Source organism: Ailuropoda melanoleuca, chromosome 9, assembly GCF_002007445.2.
Source record: "Ailuropoda melanoleuca isolate Jingjing chromosome 9, ASM200744v2, whole genome shotgun sequence".
NCBI classification, from domain to species: Eukaryota; Metazoa; Chordata; class Mammalia; order Carnivora; family Ursidae; genus Ailuropoda; species Ailuropoda melanoleuca.
The window spans coordinates 31,939,362-31,959,315 of NC_048226.1; the positions used below are offsets into that span (position 1 = coordinate 31,939,362).

The window sequence follows — 19,954 nt, forward strand, 5'->3', positions numbered from 1 at the left end:
TTCAACTGGTTTCACTGCCTTGAGGCTCTTTCTTATCCTCTACGTGGCCACCAGCTATCTTTGTGAATCACAGAGTTAATTAAGCTGCTGTCTAACATCTCTGCCCACCTCCCATTGCTATAGTTACCCTGCCCAGCCTTCCGCAGTTCCTTCCCCAGGCCCTGCTCCTAAAGCCCCTCATACCACACAGGTGTATTTGCTGTTGCTCAGGCCTGCCGCTGACTGAACTTTCTCTCACGTTGTGCCCTGTCCTGGCTTACCCAGTCCTCTTTCCCACCTGGTACACAAGCCCTTTATCCCCAAATTCACTAAAGCGTTACCTTCTCTTTGTGGATTTCCCCAAACCTCCACCAAATCCAGCACAACTAATTGCTTCTCTGTATAACACTTACTTCAGAGTAAGCGGCTGTTGGGTTATGTGTTTTTCTCTCTAAGCTTGACAGTGAGTGCAATGTTCACCCACTCGTCCACCCATTCTACAGTTTGCTGAACACCCACCATTAGGAACCATGTGAATGGATACAATGGATCTTGGCCTTCAAGGAGAATATAGTCTCTTGGAGGGGACAGACAAGTGATCAGACAAAATTCATGGTTCCTGTCTTAAAATACGAAAATATATTGTTGGTAGCACAGAATACAGAGCAAGTTCTCTGAGGAGACTTAAGGAAGACTTCATAAACAGTGCTATTTAATCTGGCTTCTAGGTTAAAAAATAAGAAAAGTACTAGACATAACTGAAGTAAAAGGATATGTCTTTCGCCTTTGGATCCCCAATAACTAGGAGGTATTTGTTAAATTGAATGTTGAATGGAGAGAGTTTGGAGACTCGAATGGTAGGCTGGGGGTGGGGGTTCGGGGGTGGCTATTAAGTGGGAAATAAGCCTGGAATGGAATAGCCAGTGAAGAAGGGAGCTTTTCAAAAGGCAGGACTCAGCGCCACTCAAAATGCAGGCTGCAGACCATGCCCGTGGTGTGTGTGTGGCGAGGGGCAGCGGAAGCACAGGACCGTGGGCTCGGCTGCTCACCCACAGATCAGAATCTCTGCAGGTGGGGCTCTTGAATGGGGCTGTGCCCTAAGCTTCAGCATGTTTCAGTTCTACAGCCCCTGAACTAAGCTGAGAAGACAAGATTGAGAATGCAGAGTGAAATGAAAAGGAGGTTTAATTAGGCCTAATGGAAAGATACCTGAGGTGCTCATGTAAAAATTCCTTCAGCAAATATTTACTGAGCAAGCATTATGTCTTGGGCACTATTCCAGGTGAATAAAGAACAAAAAGGCTCTAATCTCAAAAAGAGTGCCTTCCAAGGGGGCATTGCATAAAACAGGCATGTAGAGAGTAAAATCAGCTTATGGGCAGGGGTTCTGTGAAGGACCATGGAGATGACAAAGCCAGCATGTGAAGTATGGGGGAGAAGAGTCACACAAGAAAGAGCAAGAACAGCAGCCTGAGGTCAAGAAGAGCTCAGTCTACTGAAGGGGCAACGTGGAAGTCAGTGTAGCTCAAACCTAGAAAGTACGCAGCAAAAAGAAGTGAGATACGCCTGGAGAAGTAGGGAGGAGATGAAGTCATCAGAGTTTTGGGTGACTGACCATCCTGGTCTGTGGGGTTAAGGGGTGTCCTGGGACACAGGATTTCCCTCAAACCAAGAGAGTTCCAGGCAAACCAGGACAGGGCCTAGGGACTTTCAGGAGAGGCTACTGTAAGATGTTTGCATTACAAGAGCAATGGGCTTAAATTAAAGGGTTCTAAGTAGGTCCAGCATAGGCTATGATTTACATTTCCAAGGACCTCTCAGAGTTTTGGGTAGATGGACTGGGGAGGGGGAAGCCAGAGAGGACAGTCTTCCTGGATTTGCACTCGATTGTTATGGGACTTGGTGGTAGTAACAGAGATGAAGAGAGGTGAACAGGTTCAACGTGCATGTTGAAAGTAGAAAGAAAAAGTTGCAGTTCACTTACAGGGGTGAATGAAGGACAAGGGAAGAATCCAGAACGTCTATGGTGCTGGAGTGGGGAGCCCTCAGGAAGCCACAGGGTTAAAGGGAAGATACACCATCCAGGGGGTGTCTCCGATAGGCAGCTGCGTTTATGGGTCTCAGCTCAGAAGCTGGTCTGGGCTGGTCTGATGAAATGTAACAGAGTTGAATTCACTGGAGTTACCTGCTGGCAATCCTCCAGCACCCTCTGGTTGCACATCACCTCTGACCCTTGTTGCTGTGAGAGCTCCGGTGAACTGTAGCCACGTGTTCACCCACATGACAGGCCGAGGCTGACACAGCACCTTGCCCAGCCCCACACACTTCAGGCAGGTCAGCTGGCAGGGTGACTCCGACCCTGAGTTAATGGACAAAGCACTGAGGAAGGACGCCATCACAGCCATTCAGCGACCAGCATGTGCTTTAAAAACCCTCCTTCGTGTTCCACCTTCCAGGCTGGAAGGAGAGGAAGGGGATGCAACAAGAATTCCTGCCTTCCTGCAAAATGTAGCCTTTTCAGCGTGACGTGAGGCCACAGCCGAATGACAGAACATGGACCCTGCATCCATGTGTGTTTTATGGACCCTCAATGCATCACTCTTCTGCCCGATTTTCCATCTAAGAACACAGAGGAGTAAGATTTGGTCAGTTTGCATAGACACAAAAGAGAAGTGTGTCCAAAACTGTATGCCTTCAAAGGCCAGCCTCGTGATACCCAATAAAAAAATAAAAATAAACCCTATCCTCTTCTGGAACAGCTGACATCGTTGATAGCAGTTCAAACAATCTAAATGTTTCCAAGATGATTCTTGCAGGTGAAGTGGTTTTTCTGTTTAAAGTCATTCTTTAAGATTGCCTTCTGCTTTTGCTCCTTAGACACGGCAGTCTTCCAAATCGGTCTTCTTTCCTCAAAGGCTTCTTGTCTCCTTTTCCACCACCTCCTGAATTGAGATATCCTGCTGAATTTTGCTAGAAGCATCCTGATATCCTGTGCTGGACTGAAATGAATCCGTGCCCCACTCCTGCAGCCCATCTCTGCCCTCCTAACCCCCCATCACAGGACAGGTAGGACCGGACACAGTCACAAAGAGACACCAGCTGCTCCCCCTAAACACAGAGTTTACCACAAACACGATTCTTCAAGTACTACTCCTCACATAGAAAGTTATACCTGGGGAGCTCAACCAGCCCAGAGGGTTATGACTAGTGAGATAATTTCTGTTGTTTTCAATTCTGACTTCAAGATTTTGAAATTCAGACCCAGACTGGAAACAGGGCTTTTTTTGCTCGTTGGTGTAGAAAGAGTGATACTTTGCTTCCCCTGTGTGGTAGAGCTTGATATTTCACTCTCTAGAAAGCAGTCTGAGTGCCAAGACAAAAGGAGGAAGCAGGCGCTGTCAGGAGCTTTATTTATTTTTATTTTAAATTACCCCTATCACGATTTCCTTTTTTGAACAAAAGAAGCCAAGAGCGATTTCATAATATCCTTAGAGGAATTTCCTTCTTGCTTTTCTTCTCGATTTTGAAAGTCAGCCAGTAGCCCTCTATAATTGTAAAGATGGAGAATGTTATTTAAGGTATCTTTTTAGCTCATGCGACAGTCGGGGGTGGGGGAAGCCAATAAGTTCATACAGCTCTCCAGATCCTCTACTTTGTAAAATAATAACAATAATAATATCTATATAAATAAAGCCAGGTTCATATTCATCAGAAAATGACATATATGGCATGCAGAAAATCGAAGTTGAGATGCCCTGGGAATTGGGACAGTACCACGCGCTTCGGGAATTTCTCTCTGGAGCCCCTGGAGCTGCGGGCCGGCAGCAAGGTCTCTTGGGTGATGTAACCTAAGATACAGGCTCTGTAGCAGGAGCAATACTTACTGTGGGGGATCCAGGGAGAACCACACAGAGATACACCATTTTCTTGAGCCTCACGTCTCTTGGGTGTGCTTCCTGTATGGATAGTACAGTGGTCCCCTGGGAGCATTTTGGAAATGCGGCCTCTCCACCCACCCCAGACCCCACGGATCCAGAGTCTGCACTTTCGAGAGATTCCCAGGTGATTCACATGGACTTTAATGGGTGAGAACCACTGGGCTAGAACAACTAGAACAACCAAGACCCACCAACTGGGAAAGAGGGTGGTGGGAGAAAACATCCATGGATAGAATGTGAGCCCCAGACTAAAAAGGGACCTTTGGGTAGGCATCAGTCTCCCAGGGCCATCAGTCTCCCAGGGCCAGTGTGGAAACTTCCAGGGGGACTAGAAGCAGGAATTTGTTTATTTAGTGGTGATGATGACTTCTGAACTATCCCACCCAACTCAATGCAGTAGAGGTCATCATTAAGAACAGGTGTGGTCCTGATAAGGATGATGGTGGAATTAACAGTGATAAATACCTAGTGAGCGTTCAGCATTGCAGAGCTCTGTGCTGACGGCTTAACGTGTATTGTTCAGTGGGAGACTTGCAACAACGTTTGAGGTAGTGAAACCGGGGTACATACTGGTACTGTGCCCAGATCAAGGAACTATGAAGTACACCAAGTAGGATTTGAACCCAAACTCTTAGTTTAACATGGAGTAAGCCAAATTTGTGCCAGAACATACATTAAGCTAAAGAAAGAAGCAACTCTTAAACTTCAGTGCATGTATGAAAAATCCTTGGTTGTGTGTTCAAATGCAGATTCCTAGGCCCCGAGGCTAAACCATGGAATCAGGAAGTGTACCGCAGGCCCATGAATCGACGACTTCAAGCATCTCTAGGTGATGCTGAGGCGAGTGATACAAAGACAAAATTCAACAAAACACTGCTCCGGTGACAATGGAGAATGTTGGCTGCAATCCCTTTTATAGACTAACTTTACATGTAAGATATTATTTTCACACAAAGGTATCTTCTACAAGATATTTGAAAATCTGTCTTAGCTAAGCATTCAAAGTCCTTCACAATCCACCTCCCAGACCCAGCTTCTGCCACGCTCAGTCTAAGCCGTGGCATTCTGCAGCCTGTCCCTTGTCTTTACTGAGAGGCTGGGGAAAGGGCAGACATTTGTGAGTTTCAGAATACCCCATGTGAGATTCTTTGCTGCAGCCTCCTACTAAAAGATTCCTGAGTATCTGCTCGACTCTCTTTCCTGGAGAGGAAAGCTCACTACTATTTTTCTAATATTCGATTTCTCATTTTAGATTAAATATTCATCTAATATGCTCATACTACTTACATAAAAAAAATACACCAAGGTCTACAAATTTAATAAATTGAGTATCTCAAACATTTAAACACTAATTGAAGCTTAAACTTTTCAAAAGCCAAATATGTCAGATGCTTTGAAATACTTTTAATTCCTTAAAAAACAAACAAAAACCTCATAAAGGATTAACATCATGGAAAACTTTTTCTGGCACTAGAAATGATACTCCCATGGTTTTAGACTCCTTCTACATAACCTCTATCTCATTTTTACCCTTATCCTAGTTCTTTCTAGGTTATTATTATGAGGTTCATTGCCTCCCCACCACAATTCCTAATATCTCATAATGTTGACCTTATTTGGAAATAAGGTCTTTGCAGATGTAATTAGTCATGATGACGTGATCTTAGAGCAGGGTGGCCCCTAATCCAACATGGCTGGTGTCCTTATAGAAGCAAGAAATTCGGGCACACACAAGGAGAACACCATGTGAAGAAGAAGGTGGAGATCAGAAGAGTGATGTTCTACAAGCTAAGGAAGGCCAAAGATGGCCGGCAAACACCAGACACTAGGGGAGAGCTAAGGAACAGACTTCCCTTCACACCTCTCAGGAGGGACCAACCCTGCGGACACATTGATTTTGGACTTCTGGCTTTCAGGACTGTGAGACAATGCACTTCTGTTGTTGAAGACACCCAGTCTGTGGAACTTTGTCATGGCAATCTAAAGCAAACTAATGCCGTTGTAATTTTATTCCCTGTAACCAGAAGAGTCAGGGCAAAGACTCCAACTATTCAGGGCTGTGCGTTCAGGTTGGCATAAAACAACTGAGTTCATGGAACTGAACAAAATATTTATTTCTAAGGATAAGGAATACCTCCCTGGAATTTTTACAATCTCAGAAATTCCTAACACAGGAGTCGAGAATATTAAATGAACAAATTTATAACCAAGTTTTTATTATTATTTTTTACTTTTTAAAAGATTTTATTTATTTATTTGACACACAGAGAGAAAGAAAGAGAGAGAACAAGCAGGGGGAGCGGCAGGCAGATGGAGAGGGAGAAGCAGGCTCCCCGCTGAGCAGGGAGCCCGATGTGGGACTTGATCCCAGGCCCCTGGGATCATGACCTGAGCTGAAGGCAGCCACTTAACTGACTGAGCCACCCAGGCACCCCATAACCAAGTTTTTAAAAAATGCCTTTTTATTTGCCCATTATAATAAAGAATTCTTAGGATGTAAGTCATTTTTAAAAAATCACTTCTCAATGTTAGTGCTTTGAAAGCACAGAATCTTTGAATGTCTTAACCCCTAAAGGAGGGTTTTCTGGTTCCCTCTTAACTCTTGTGGTTGGCTCTTATCAGAAATATCATCTCTATTTCTACAGTGCTTCACCATGGACTCAAGTTCTCCCAAAGGAGGGCTGATGTTGACTCCAGGGCATTCCTGTCCTCGTCTGTTACCCATTTCACAGGACTCTTTCATGCTTACTCTTTGCCTGTTAGATTAAGAATTATTAGATTTGACAAATCTGGAGTATTTCATTTTTTTTTACAACCTCCATATTTCCTAAGACTTCATCTGAATTCATCCACCATATTGAAAGCCCACAAGAGAACTTGGGACCTCACATTCTCCTTTTGCCAGAATGAGGCCAACCCTTCATGCCAACACTAGGGATAAGCACGAAAGACAGGGACTCTGGCCTCTGGGCACCCAGTACTCAGCACACTCAAACCTGCAGTGTTCACAGTTTCCCACTTGCATTCTGCCTTGTCCATTGATCTCTACCAGGTTTCTATATACCAGCAGGGGACACAACCACTCAGACCATGGTAGTAATGACTTTTTACCACAACTCCTGGAAATCTACAGAAGAAGAAGGATCAGAGATCTTGAAAGGGATGTAAATTCTGAGCATAAACACAGGGGTGCAGGCCAAACTGTGTATCTTTTGCCTCTCCCCAGGCCGATCCCTCACAGAAGAACAAGGTACTGAGGAATTGGCCTGTACAGCCTTAAGCAATGGAGGACACAGCCTGCTGTGGCAGAGCTGAGGTGTTGTTGAGACTTGGGCCTCCAATTAAGAAAGAACAAGTGAGAAATCTGAGGGGCCAACAGTTGTCAGCTGCTCTTCACAGATGGGCACTGGCTGATGAGTGAAGTTCCTTCACCTCATCCCCACAGATAAATCCTAGATTAGATTTTAGTAGCCACTTTTTCCTCTGTCCAACTTTCTTCCTTTTCTTTCTTTTTTTTTTAAAGATTTTATTTTATTTATGTGACAGAGACAGCCAGCGAGAGAGGGAACACAAGCAGGGGGAGTGGGAGAGGAAGAAGCAGGCTCCTAGCGGAGGAGCCTGATGCGGGGCTCGATCCCAGAACGCTGGGATCACGTCCTGAGCTGAAGGCAGATGCTTAATGACTGCGCCACCCAGGTGCCCCCAACTTTCTTCCTTTTCTTAACAGACCCTGGCTTGTCCCTTGGACAGATGGTTTAGGACGGGCAAGGGCATGTGTCCCAACCAAACCCACCACCATCCGTTCCAGGATTTTCCTATAAAGTTAGTATAGAAGACTGTTGTATGCATGTGGGGACTGCTGGAATAATGTGGATCTGGGCTCACTGACAGCCACGTTCCCCAATTTGTGGAGCAAGACACTCTATAGGAGTGGATGGGCACAACACACTAGCAGATAGAGAGATGAGGGAGAAAAATGACCATATCATCGAAACGGTCCATCTTATCATCCCTGACTTCGTCTTTCTCAGACTTGAGCCAATAATTCGTTTTCTGCTTAGGTTAATTTGAGTTAGTTTTTGTTTCTGGAGAGCAAGAGAGTCCTGCCAAATAAATACAGCATGGAGCAGAACCCTTCAAATCAGACAACCAGAAAAAAACTCAGGGGGCTGAGCTGGGAGAGTGTGCATCCTTTAGGGCTTGCATAACTATTCTCAGATTGTTCTGTATTTTGTCTCATTTCATCTCACAGCACCCCTGTGGGTGGTACTGCTGTTATGCTCCTTCACATCTGATTGCCTTGCTCAAGACCCTTAGAGCTAAGGAGAGACAGAAGGGCGTTCAAATGGAGGCGCCACTGCACCAGACAGAGTCCCAGCAGTGACCTTTCCTACTCAACCCTCTCGTCTCTGGAGGTTCCCAACTCCTTTTTTTTTTTTTTTTAAAGATTTTATTTATTTATTCGACAGAGATAGAGACAGCCAGCGAGAGGGAACACAGCAGGGGGAGTGGGAGAGGAAGAAGCAGGCTCATAGCAGAGAAGCCTGATGTTGGGGCTCGATCCCATAACGCTGGGATCACGCCCTGAGCCGAAGGCAGACGCTTAACCGCTGTGCCACCCAGGTGCCCCGGAGGTTCCCAACTCCTGTCTCTCACGCTGCTTGATAACTCAACTGTCATAGGAAACATGGGTCACAAGTTTAGCAGATCTACCCAGTCACTTTCCAGGGGTCCAGGGCTGAGGGTGACCTATCACTACTGGAAATTCAGCTCTTACTGTTAGTTGCAGTATCATTTTGTTGTCTGACATACTTTACAATTTTAAATGTTTCCTTTTGTTGAGATATTTAATTCGCTGAGGTTTCCAGGACCTTTGGCTTGCAGTCCAAAACAACCGCTTGACACACGGAGGAATGTTTTATCACTTCTCCAGAGAATAAAAAGTGTATTCGAGAAAGATCGTTTCCTCCCGCCCCATGACACTCTGCTGCTTACCTACTAACAGCTGCTTTAGGCAAATTACATCCACTTTTAAAAGTATTTTCCATGACAATGTTCTCTTTGAAAAATTAGGTCTGGTCTTCTGCCAACTGGAGATTTGATGTAACCAAAGATCTTAATCCAGCTAGAGAACTAAATTCACTGAAAACAGAAAGAAAAACTTTCACAAATGTGCTGTTTGCATTCCTACTGTGAAATAAGATCTGACCCAGTACTTATCTGGGAAGAACTCCCGCCAGAGCTGTGGAAATCTTGTTTCATGATCAGAAATCTTGTTTGGGAAAGAAACCACTCTGCTCTCTGTCCAACAAGATGGACTCCTTCGTTTCCTGATGTTCTCATGTTAATCCCCAAAGCACGATTGGCTGGTAAACAGCACTAGCTGGGAAGAAGGGATAGAAGTTCTAGAGAGTAAATGGAGACCATGTGAGGTGCTGGACTCCATCAGTGAATTCAATGTGAATCATGTTTTTTTGTTGTTTTTTTTTCCCCCTCCATGGTCTGAGCTCCAAACTGAGCAAGACAAGTTAAAATTCTCAGAAATTGCAAAAAATAAAAAACCATATATAATCTCTGAAATATCAGGTGGTACTTGGCACTCACAGGGTCACCCCTCTTCTGGGAAAAGTTGAATCTATGTTGAAGTACTTTGGGAACTCTGAAATGATATTCTTAATAAGAGCCTCACAAAGGGGCACCTGGGTGGCTCAGTTGGTTAAGTGTCTGCCTTCAACTCAGGTCATGATCTCAGGGTCCTGGGATCCAGCCCTGCTTCGGGCTTCTTGCTCAGTGGGGTGTCTGCTTCTCCCTCTCCCTCTACCCCTGCACCTGCTTGTGTGCTCTCTCTCTCTCAAATAAATAAAATCTAAAAAAAAAAAAAAAACCTGAAAGAGTTAAAAGGGAGAAAGAAAATAATCCTTGAAGTTATTAAAGAAAACATTTAAAAATGTTTCTGTGCTAATCTCAGATTTCAAGATACACTACAAAGCTATAATAATCAAAACAGTATGGTGCTGTCACAAAAACAGAAACAAAATCAATGGAACAGTATAGAGAGTCCAGAAAGAAACCCACACTATATGGTCAATTAATCTACGACAAAGGAGGCAAGAACATACAATGGGGAAAAAGCAGTCTCTTCAACAAAAGGTGCTGGGTAAACTATAGACAGCCACATGCAAAAGAATGAAACTGGACTACTTTCTTACACCACACATAAAAACAAACTCAGAATGGACAAAAGACCTAAATGTGAGACCTGAAATCGTACAACTCCTAGAAGAAAACATAGGCAGTAATATCTCAGACATTGGCTTTAATAACATTTTTCTATGTATGTCTCCTCAGGTAAGGGATACAAAAGCAAAAATGATCTATTGGGACTTCATCCAACTAAAAAGCTTTCGCACGAAGAAAGAAACCAACAAAACAAAAAGGCAACCTGCTGAATGGAAGAAGATATTTGCAAATGGCATATGCAATAAGGGGTTAATATCTAAAATATATAAAGAAATTATACAACTCAATGCTTAAAAAACAAATAATCTGATTAAAAATGGCCAGAAGACATGCACAGACATTTCTCCAAAGAGGACATCCACTTGGCCAACAGACACATGAAAAGATGCTCAACATCACTTCTCATGAGGGAAACGCAAATCAAAACTACAATGAGATATCACCTTACACATGTCAGAATGGAAAATTCAAAAACCCAAGAAATAAGTGTTGGTGAGGATGTGGAGAAAAAAGAATCCTCTTGAACTGTTAGTAGGAATGCAAATTGGGGTAGCCATTATGGAAAACAGTATGGAGCTTTCTCAAAAAGTTAAAAGTAGAACTACCCTATGATCCCGTAATTGCACTATGGGTATTTACCCCCAAAACTCAAAAACACTAATTCAAAGGGATACATGCACCCCTTTGTTTATAGCAGCATTATTTACAATGGCCAAATTACGCAAGCAGCCCAAGTGTCCACCGGCAGATGAATGAATAAAGAAGAGCTATATATTTACAATGGAATATTACTCAGCTATAAAAAAGAATGAAATCTTGCCATTTGCAATGACATGGATGGAGCTAAGGAGTATAATTCTAAGCGAAATAGGTCAGAGAAAGACAAATACCATGTGATTTCACTCATATGTGGAATTTAAGAAAAGACAAATGAACAAAGAAAAGACACAAACTAAGAAACAGACTTTTAACTATAGAGAACAAACAGATGGTTACCAGAGGGGAGGTGGGTGGGAGATGGGTGAAATAGGTGATGGCAATTAAGGAGGGCACTTGTGATGAGCACTGGGTGATGTATGGAAGTGTTGAATCACTACACTGCACACCTGAAACTGATATAATACTGTATGTTAACTCTACTGGAATTTAAAATTAAAAAAGGATCCTTCCAGCTCTAATGTTCAGTGTTTCTTAAAAAAAAAAATGGGCACAGAAACTGAAAAAACATTGTTACAAAGAAGACATACAGATGGCCAACAGACACATGAAAAGCTGCTCAACATCACTAATGATCAGGGAAATGCACATCAAAACAATGAGATATCACTTTATACCTGTCAGAATGGCTACTATCAAAAGGACAAGAAGTAACAAGCTGTTTGTGAAGCTATGGAGAAAAAGGAACCCTCATGCACTGTTGGTGGGAATGCAAATTGGTGCACCAATTGTGGAAAAAGCAAGAAGAGTCCTCAGAAATTTAAAAATAGAAATACCACGGGGGTGCCTGTGTGGCTCAGTTGGTTAAGCATCTGCCTTCAGTTCAGGTCATGATCTCAGGGTTCTGGGCTTGAGCCCTGCATGGGGCTCTCTGTTCAGTGGGGAATCTGCTTCTCCCTCTCCCTCTGCCTCTTCTTCCCTCTGCTTGTGCTCTTTCTCTCTCTCAAATAAATGAAAACTTAATTTTTTAAAAAAATTAGAAATACACATAAGCCAGTAATTTCACTACTGGGTATTTACCCAAAGAAAAAGAACACACTAATTCGAAAAGGTATATGAAGCCCTGTGTTACTGCAGGATTATTTACAATAGGCAAGATGGAAGTAATGCAAGTGTGCATTGATAGATGAAGGGATAAAGAAGATGTGGTGTATATATACCATGGAATATTACTCAGCCGTAAAAAAGAATGAGATCTTGCCATTTGTGACAACATGGATGGGTCTAGAGGGTATTATGCTAAGTCAGACAGTGAAAGACAAATACCATATGATTTTACTTATAGGTGATATAAAAAAAACAAATGAACAAACAAAAAGCAGAAACAGACCCATCCCAAAGGTAGAGCATAGAGAATGTAGTCACTGGTATGATAATAGCACATGGTGACAGTAGACTGTAGCTACCCTTGTGGAGAGCATAACACAATACATAGGGTTGTAGAATCAGGGTTGGACACCTGAAACTAATGTAATATTGTGTCAACTATACTTCAAAGTAAAGTTTCTGTGCTTTCAAAATACTCCGATTTTAGAAACAATTTTTTTTTTAAAGATTTATTTATGGGGCGCCTGGGTGGCATAGCGGTTGAGCGTCTGCCTTCGGCTCAGGGCGTGATCCCGGCATTGTGGGATCGAGCCCCGCATCAGGCTCCTCTGCTATGAGCCTGCTTCTTCCTCTCCCACTCCCCCTGCTTGTGTTCCCTCCCTCTCTCGCTGGCTGTCTCTATCTCTGTCAAATAAATAAATAAAATCTTTAAAAAAAAAGAAATAATATACATCTGCTGATGCAGCAGTCAAGGATATGAAATGATCAAATTCACAATGTGGGGCTGATGATGTCTTTTTATCATGTGTAAGACTTGAGGAAAAGCAAAGCCTTGAGCTCTTTCTCACCATATTACTAGCTTTCTATAAATTTGTCCTTGTCTTTGCTTCTTTTGCTCTTTTTCTATCCTCCCTCCATCTTAAACAAATCTAATAAAGAATGAAAGATGTAATTTTGTAATGACTGTTTGCCTTGTACACTCCTTCTCAGATGCCTTTTCTGTACATGGTGAGAGAATCTCAGAAAATTTGTTCAAAAGCAGATGCATTTTCAGAGAGAAAGCAGAATAGTTCCAGGCGCTGAGGTGAAGCGGGTATGGAGAGGGACTCAATGGGTAGAGTTTGTGTCTGGGTTCTTCAAAAGCATGGTGGTAACGGCTGTACAACATTGTGAATGTATTTAATGCCACTGAATTGTGCACTTACACATGGTTAAAATGGCGAATTCATGTATGTGTATGTTACCCTAGTTCAAAAAAGAAAGAAAAAGAGTGGGGGAAAAGCAGATGCAGCACACCATCTCTTTCCGACATGACCAATTTATTCAGAAAATTCAAATTTTAGTTTGGCAAAGTATATCCAGGGGCAGAGAGTTTGGGATAGTTATTTCATTGGAAGCAATCACATTTTCTAGAGCTAAATGTCCAGGGGTAGGATCTAAAGGAAAGAAAACAAAACTTTTAAAAATAATTTAGTGTGCATGGGGTGATAATTATAAATATTTGCAGAGTCAATAAAACAATCAGCTTACACAACCGAGGCATGAAAAACGCTTATGCTAATAGTACTCCTTTATTCAATTTAGTTCAACATACATTAAGCACCTAATTTATTCAAGACACTGGGCTAGCTGCTGGGGTTGAGGTGGAAATACAAAAATCACCAAGACACAATCCCTGTCCTTAAGAAGTTTACAACAGCACATATAAAAATGAGTGCTGGAGGTGAGGTACAAAATAACTGCTCTAAAAACATGGAGGAGAGTTTACTTCTCAGTGGAGGTTAAAGTCAGGACCCCCTTAAATTTGGTGCTATGAGTAAGGGAGGCAGGATATAGCATGCCCAGAGAGAAGTCTGGTGTCTAAACATGGCTTGGCAACAGGAAATGGACTATCTCCTCTACAGCTTTTAATGTGTGAATGGGGCAGGAGTATTCAAAGGTATTTATTTTTATTTGAATTCCTCTCATCAATGTTAGCCCATTACAAGAAAGAGATCAACAGGAAGTGAGGTCTATTAAAAAAACAAAGTTTGAAGAGGCAGGGACATGAACCGGAAACACCATTTCATAGTTTAGTGTAAACTCAACCCCGTGTCTATATACATCTAGTAGCTTAAGTAACATCATCAAGTGGGGGAAAATCCATCGGGAGCACCACAGTTCATCATGGCAGAACACGGTCTCTCTTGTTATGTTTAAGACTAGTTTTGGCTCCTGACAGTGGAGGATGTAATGCTACAGGGAAACTGGAAGTCGTATTTTTACACATGAATTAAAGTCCTTAAATGTTAACTCCTCAACCCAGCATAAATGATCAAGAGAGCTTAGAAGAGATAATTTGGGGAGAGAGATTAAGTCTTTCTAGGCTAACTGATCTAATGATGACTTGGCATGCTGTATTTCCTATTTAAAAAAATACAGGATGAGCAAGTCTTTCCTGAATAATAACTTACTATGTGTAGAACATTTCTCAAGAGGAATTTTAACGGAACAATACTACTAATTAAACATCACAGTTTCTGCTTTTGTAATTTACACAAATTACCTTAATTATAATACTTTAGGGAACACTTACAAACATGTAACGTTGCTTTAATATTATTCATCAGCCTTAACTTCTAAAAGTTTGGCTTATATTATTTTATCTAAAAAAAAAAAGCTACTTATAAATCTTGTTCTCCCACAGAATTAATTCACCATCCAACTTTAAAAATAACTTTTAAAAACAGAAACCAACAGTAAATTGGAATGCTAATACCTGCCAGGCTTTGATAAATAGAAATAAACAACTTACATAAACAGCACCTCATAAAACCAAAACCTTCTTTTGATATACAAAGTTCAATTCTTCTTGCCCTCTTAGTAGCTGCTAATCTGAACTCCCAATCCCCTCCCTCCCCTCTTCAATCCAGGAACTGCTCTGGTTTGTTAAATTACATTACACACAGTATTTTTTAGCATTAATAAATTATTGATATGGTACCATGAATAGCTATTTTTGGAAACCGAAGCAACTCAGAGGACTAGAACAGATACAACAGCACACTAAAATGATTTAAAAGAAAAAAATTTTTAAAATGTACCCTATCCTGTCTTGTATTAATTCAAATTAAAAACCAAAGGATGAAATATCATTTCAGACCTATATACATCAAGATGCCAGTTCTTATAAAAATGTACTTTAGTTGTAAATGCTAGGCTATGCAAAAATAAGTTTATATCAATTGTATTTAACTTTAATGAATTTCCCCAACTCTAATATTAAAAATGTTAAAAGAACTTAAATTTTAATGGCAAAAAGTTCCTATTTTCCCCATCTATTAAAAAAGATTTTATTTTCCCTTATTAACATACAATGCCCTATTGTTAAGGCACAACTTTTTTTTAGGATAAAAATGAAACCATAGATTAGGTTTATTTTATACAACAGTTACAAGACAAACTTTTTGTAGGCATATACCACAAATTCAACCGAGATCAAAAATGAAAAATCAGTTTCTATCCAGGACCAGTCAACACATAGCCAAGATAAACAGTTGCGGCTAGAATAACCCAAGTAGTTTCTATTTTTAACCTGCCAAAGATTGTCTCCATAAGGCCATTTTCAAGGTGTTATCAAGGAGAAGCAAGCTGGTATTTTCTCTTTTGAGAACAGGGGGTGGTGGCACCCCAGCTTTCTTTACTTATGCTTTGCTATCAGAGATGGTTGTCACCTTTGAAGCCCGAGATCCAATTTTTAAACATCTGGGAAAAGGGCAGAGTTCTGATCCTAGGGCTCAAGGCAGATGTTTGCTCTGCATCCTCCCTCTGCTACCCTTCCCTGGAGCTTTCCTCCTTCCCACCCTCTTAGCCAGTGCCCCTTCCCTACTTCCTCTCACCCATTTTACACAATATTCAAAGGGAGCACCCAGCAAACAGAATTTGCACAATTGTTACTTAAAACACATGAACCAAAACACTTGTTAGCTTCATCATACAGCCATAAACAATTCATTTGAATTTTGATTTAAAATAAAGAAAAAAACACCAAAATTAGAGGAAAGAGGACAATTGAGTACCAGACAAATATGATTCATCTTGTAGGCCCTTTGTAATCTCAACTGAAATAGGGACGTAAGTATGAAAGCTAACAGAAAAAGCAAGTTTTCTTGAGCAGGCTTATATACCTAATTCTTGTATTTTCTGCGTTTTCATTCTGTGAAGAAAGGATCTGAAGAAATGCTTTGTAAAGACAGAAGCACTGGATTAGACTTGACTGTATAAATCATTGTGGTTTTGAAGGTGATTTCCCTTTACCTTTTGAGAACGGTCTTTGAGAAACAATGGTCAACCAGAACTCTTGCCCGGCTTCACCTCCCTGACCAGGAACTTAACTCAGTTCTACCGTAAGATTTCAGCAGTCATTCTTGAGAGAAGTAGGTCTAGCAGAGAATTCAGGGATTAAGCTTTGGGGGAGAGTGCTGGTCCAGAAAGAGAGGCAGGTATAGAAGAACATCAGCGGGCTGGGGGGCCAGGGAATGAGGTAGAGATGAAGGGCAGAGCAAGGGGACAGCTAAACGGAAGTTACTGATGCCACTACTTTCACTAAATGTGATGTGTAAAACCCAAAAGTTTGAGGGAACATTGTGTTCTAAATAAGGGCAAAGAAAATGGAAAGGGAAGACCAGGAGTTGGGGAGGTGAGGCTCGCTAAAAGTTCAACTCTAGTTATTTTGCTACACTTTAGAAGTAATTTTATTTACGTAATTCTGGGAGATAGTACATGCCTTTATTTATTCATGGTGTTTTACTGGTATGTTCTGGCACAATGTCTCACATAAATAAATATAAATACTGTCCTTTGTACTTATATTAGTTCTGTAATGTATATTGACTTTTAGAAACAAAAAAATTAAAAATGAATTTTCTATAAAAGCACTTAAAAACCATTAGTAACTAGACAATATCCAACAAATTATAAAAATAATGCATTTAACTGTCAGCCAATATCTTAATTTTTGCACACAACACAAGCCCTTCACAGTCATTATCTACATGCAGATTAATGGAATTAAAAATAAAACCACAGCAATCATGCTTGCTAGTATGATCTAGTTTCATTTCCATTAAATTAGAAAGTTTCCGTGTAATACTGAAAAAAAACCTTCCAATTAAATGCCATTTCTTAATACACCAGTCTTCTTGCCCCATGTTTGACACATTACAATTAAAATAAATACTTATACCACGGACTCTGGAAACAGTATATGCCTCTGCCATCTCTCCTGAGGAAAAAAGTATTCTCGTTTCATTGAAAAGTAAAAAGATGAGGTCTCCTCCAATATCTTGTCCTGAATCCCTAAGTCCTGTTTAAATATCAAGTGTTCCAAATACCAAAACTTTGTATGAATTTTCACTGAACCAAATCCTACCTATTGAGGCCCACTACTCTATCAGGTTTGTGACCAGTTGCTAGAGACTGGGTGGAAACATGTGCTTTGTACTAGATTCAATTCCCTGAAGAGAAATGAAAGGCCCATGAAAAACGCAGACCTCAAGTCGTATGCACCTTCCACCAGGTGAGGATGTCCATTCTTTGGTCAATTTTACCTCCAAGATAAGAAAAGAAATGGAAAGTCGTTTTAAAGAAAGAAAAGAAGAAAACAATGAACAATCCCCTCCCCCTCTAACCAGTATGTAATAAAATACAAGGACATCAAAGTCACATGAAAGAACGGTATTGTTTACACGAAGTTTCCAGATAACACACTGAGAGAAATTCAACATCCCAATGAAAGTCACAAAGCAAGGTTCTAATTACAGTGACACGGTGAAAATGCCACCACCTTTCTTCCAATCAGATTCTGTCTACTGAATTAAAACAAAAATTAACCAAAAAGTAAGATTAACCTTTGTTGTTTCAGTCTGATGGAAACTTTAAAGTATCTTAAAAGTTACTACTTTGAGATTAGGTTAGATCCATTTATTAATGGTAAAAGTAACCATAAATCATTCTTGATAAGGAGAGAATCTCTACATACAAACCTGGCAAAGTTTTTAAAAAGTACTAAAACAAAACTTCTGAAAATAACAAAAGCTAGCTCCATTTGTGTAATATCAAATGACTCAATTAACAGAATAATTTATATTCTTATAGTGCATAATTTATCCCTAAGGAGAAAATGTACCAAAATCCTAGTGCTAACCCTGAAACCTTAAACCAAACCTTACGTGTTAAAGACTAAATGTTGGTCAGGAGGGAAAGGATGGGACCATGCATTGTCCACAGAGCAAATGAAAATCAACAGTAAGATGGCAGAAAGGTTGAACCCATGGGTACAAATACACTTTTCTGTACCAAAACAAAAGACAAACGAAAACACACACACAGAAACTACAATTACAACGCAATCATCATATAGCTATATTCTCAACTAGCTGGTGAATTTGTTATTAAAATTTCAAAGAAAAAAAAACAATTTAAGCTTTTTCTATTTTAATCCATAAGAAATATTCAGTAACACCAGATAAATAGAGCATTTGTTGCATATTAATGAATGTGTGGCTTCTTGTGCTTTCCATCTGCATTAGGGGTAAAAACCCCCAAGTACTTTATTTTCAATGAAATACAATTGTAAAGTCGTATTAAATCTACACAAAATCAATCCTTTCTTCAGCCCAATTCTGTATGAAAGTACTAACAAATAGTGAAGATTCATGATGTTGTGTGAAAATGGTGACTCAACAATGTAGACTCAGCTATAGATTTTAATTCACAAATATATACATATATACATATATATGTGTGTGTATATATATGTATATATGTATATATATATATATATATATATGAGCCTTGTGTAGGACAACCGTACGAAAATAGTCTCAAAAATAAAGACAATACTTGAGACACGAAGCAACCCACTTTCCCTGATCTTGCATCCTATTACAGGGAAAATAAGACTCTGATGCTTCATAAATACTTTAAAAAGTTCGGATGGCCGTAACCACACAGAGTCTCCACCGCTGCTTTGAAGCCCCCAGCGTTTCGGACTGACTGTTCTCAGGAAGAGCTGTGACCTGTGATCACCTCTGCTTATTTATGTCCTGTCTTCTCTAGATCTGGGAGTTTTCTGACCAGAGCTTGGTGGTTCATTCTGATGCTAGCAAGGAGCCCTCCTTCAATGCCGTCGGAACCAGTGTAACTGATTTCTTCACCATTCAGGGTAGTCATATGCCCCCCAAGGGCTTTTAAGATGGCATTGCCGGCACATATATCCCATTTTTTGATGTATGTCACATGGATATATAGATCAGCTTTTTCTTGACTCTTATCAGGCACATCCAAGAGTGCTAAAACTTTATAACCTAAAAGATAAACATAGAACTTAGGTTACTATTCAAAAGATTTAAAGAAAGTAGCTTACTTTTTAAGGCTACATTGTGAAAAATAACAGCACAGGATAGGCAGGAGTTCTCTATACTGTCTTTGCAACTGCGCAATCTAAAACTATTTAAAAATAGTTTTGTTGGGGCGCCTGGGTGGCACAGCGGTTAAGCGTCTGCCTTCGGCTCAGGGCGTGATCCCGGCGTTATGGGATCGAGCCACATCAGGCTCCTCTGCTATGAGCCTGCTTCTTCCTCTCCCACTCCCCCTGCTTGGTGTTCCCTCTCTCACTGGCTGTCTCTATCTCTGTCGAATAAATAAATAAAATCTTTAAAAAAAAAAATAGTTTTGTTCTTTTTTCAAGAATGTTAACAATGCAGACATTAAACCCAAATGAGCAAAAAAAATATACTGTAAAGGAAATTATGAGGAGATTCTCAAGTATAACCAAATATACTTCTATAATCTTTTAAATTTAAATCTACTTTGTGGTTGTTTTCTATGAAATGATACATTCACTGTGTCTCATTTCCTATGGAATACTATACTAAAGCTAAATACCTCCACGGGTTTCATGAATATCTAGGAACACTGGATTTGAAAGAAGACAAAATAACAAAAACTTAAGCCTTTTTTGTAATGAGGCAGACTTTTAAAAAAAATAATAA

The 19,954-nt window shown here is 40.6% G+C and overlaps 1 protein-coding gene and 1 long non-coding RNA gene across 2 annotated transcripts in view; both read right to left on the bottom strand.

The window, feature by feature from the left end:
* Positions 1-3,386: 3,386 nt before the first annotated feature.
* LOC117803743 lies at positions 3,387-9,663 on the bottom strand. Its single transcript, XR_004627785.1, has 3 exons — positions 8,913-9,663; positions 3,864-3,935; positions 3,387-3,524 (listed from the first exon to the last, which is right to left on the bottom strand). It is a non-coding gene; the product is annotated as an uncharacterized LOC117803743 (long non-coding RNA).
* Positions 9,664-13,223: 3,560 nt separating this feature from the next.
* Positions 13,224-19,954, bottom strand: part of BPNT2 (3'(2'), 5'-bisphosphate nucleotidase 2) — a 36,331-nt gene continuing 29,600 nt past the window's right edge. Inside the window, exon 5 of the mRNA XM_019798679.2 lies at positions 13,224-19,267. Coding sequence (XP_019654238.2) covers positions 18,996-19,267 — 272 coding nt within the window. The 3' untranslated portion in view covers positions 13,224-18,995. The remainder of the gene's footprint in view (positions 19,268-19,954) is intronic.